General features: G+C 57.9%; 1 protein-coding gene across 1 annotated transcript; it reads left to right on the top strand.

Moving 5' to 3' along the window:
* Positions 1-311: 311 nt before the first annotated feature.
* On the top strand, positions 312-890 carry Tco025E_09702 (trans-sialidase; the record flags this gene model as incomplete). The annotated part of the gene is made up of 1 exon (XM_029376512.1): positions 312-890. One exon carries the CDS (start codon positions 312-314, stop codon positions 888-890), a length of 579 nt encoding a protein of 192 aa, XP_029223407.1.
* Positions 891-1,107: the final 217 nt, after the last annotated feature.

Genomic DNA, 1,107 nt, shown 5'->3' with positions numbered 1-1,107 from the left:
TATCCACGCAGCCGATGAATAAATAACCTGCTGAAGTATCTTTTCTTGTCTTGTCTTGCGTTTTGGGTTTCTACTTGCTTGTTTTTGTTTTTTTACTTTGCTGCGCTGCTCGCGCCTTCCTGCTGGCTGGGCGCCTGTGCCGTGCTCACCGTCTCTCGGCAGCCTGCCCGTCGAACCCCTCTTGCCTCTGTGCGTGCTTCGAAGGCTTTGCAGCTAAAAAGAGCAACAGCAACACACACACACAACTGTTGCGGCCTGAGCGGGTCCACCGCAAGAAGAGAGGGGGAGAGAGTGAGCAGCAACGGCGCAACATGCCCTGGCAGTTGTATTCTGCCGCGGTGCTGCTGCTCTCTCTTTGCATGCTGTTGATATGCTGCGGCAACAGTGGCGCTGCAGCCGCTAATCAGGAGGACGTCATGGATCCGTTTGCAGGGACGACGGATATTTCTGGTGCTGCATGGGAAGGCGTTGGGGTCGCTGCTCAATCGGTCACTTCCCTCCGCGTCCCCAGCCTTGTTGCGGTGGGGGAGGATGTTTTTGCCGTTGCCGAGGCTCACTGCAGGAAGCAGGACGAGGGGGCCGGCTGCGTAACTGGGATTGCGTCGAAGCACCTCAAGAAAATCACGGAGGGCGCAATGGACATCTCGGCGGCGGACACAAGTCTCGTTTACACGCAACTTGTGGAGGGAAGTGACGCGGCCGAGAAGAAGGCAACGGAGATCATGCGGCCAACAACACTTGTGCGGGGCGCCGATGTCTACATGCTGCTGGGCAGACGTACTCGTACAGAGCCTGAGGAGCAGGTTGCCGGCAAAACTGGCTGGAATCTTGTGCTGGTGAAGGGAAGTGTCAGTGGAAGCGGCGACGATAAGAAAATCACAATGGAGTGAGACCCGTGCGGTGCAGCCCGAATCCGCAGCAAGACTCAACTCCCTGACTCAGTTGGCTGGCGGCGGAGGCTCGGGCCTTGTGCTGGGCGATGGCACGCTTGTGTTCCCCATGCAGGGAATCACCAAGGAGAAAAAGAGCGTCTTGCTGGTCATGCGCTTCACGCCCTCAAAGAAGAAGTGGGAGCTTTCGTCCGGTACGACCGGTGCGGGCTGCAGG

Source organism: Trypanosoma conorhini (assembly GCF_003719485.1).
Source record: "Trypanosoma conorhini strain 025E chromosome Unknown Tco_14.4_contig_01235, whole genome shotgun sequence".
NCBI classification, from domain to species: Eukaryota; Euglenozoa; class Kinetoplastea; order Trypanosomatida; family Trypanosomatidae; genus Trypanosoma; species Trypanosoma conorhini.
This window is presented reverse-complemented; position numbering and strand designations above follow the sequence as displayed.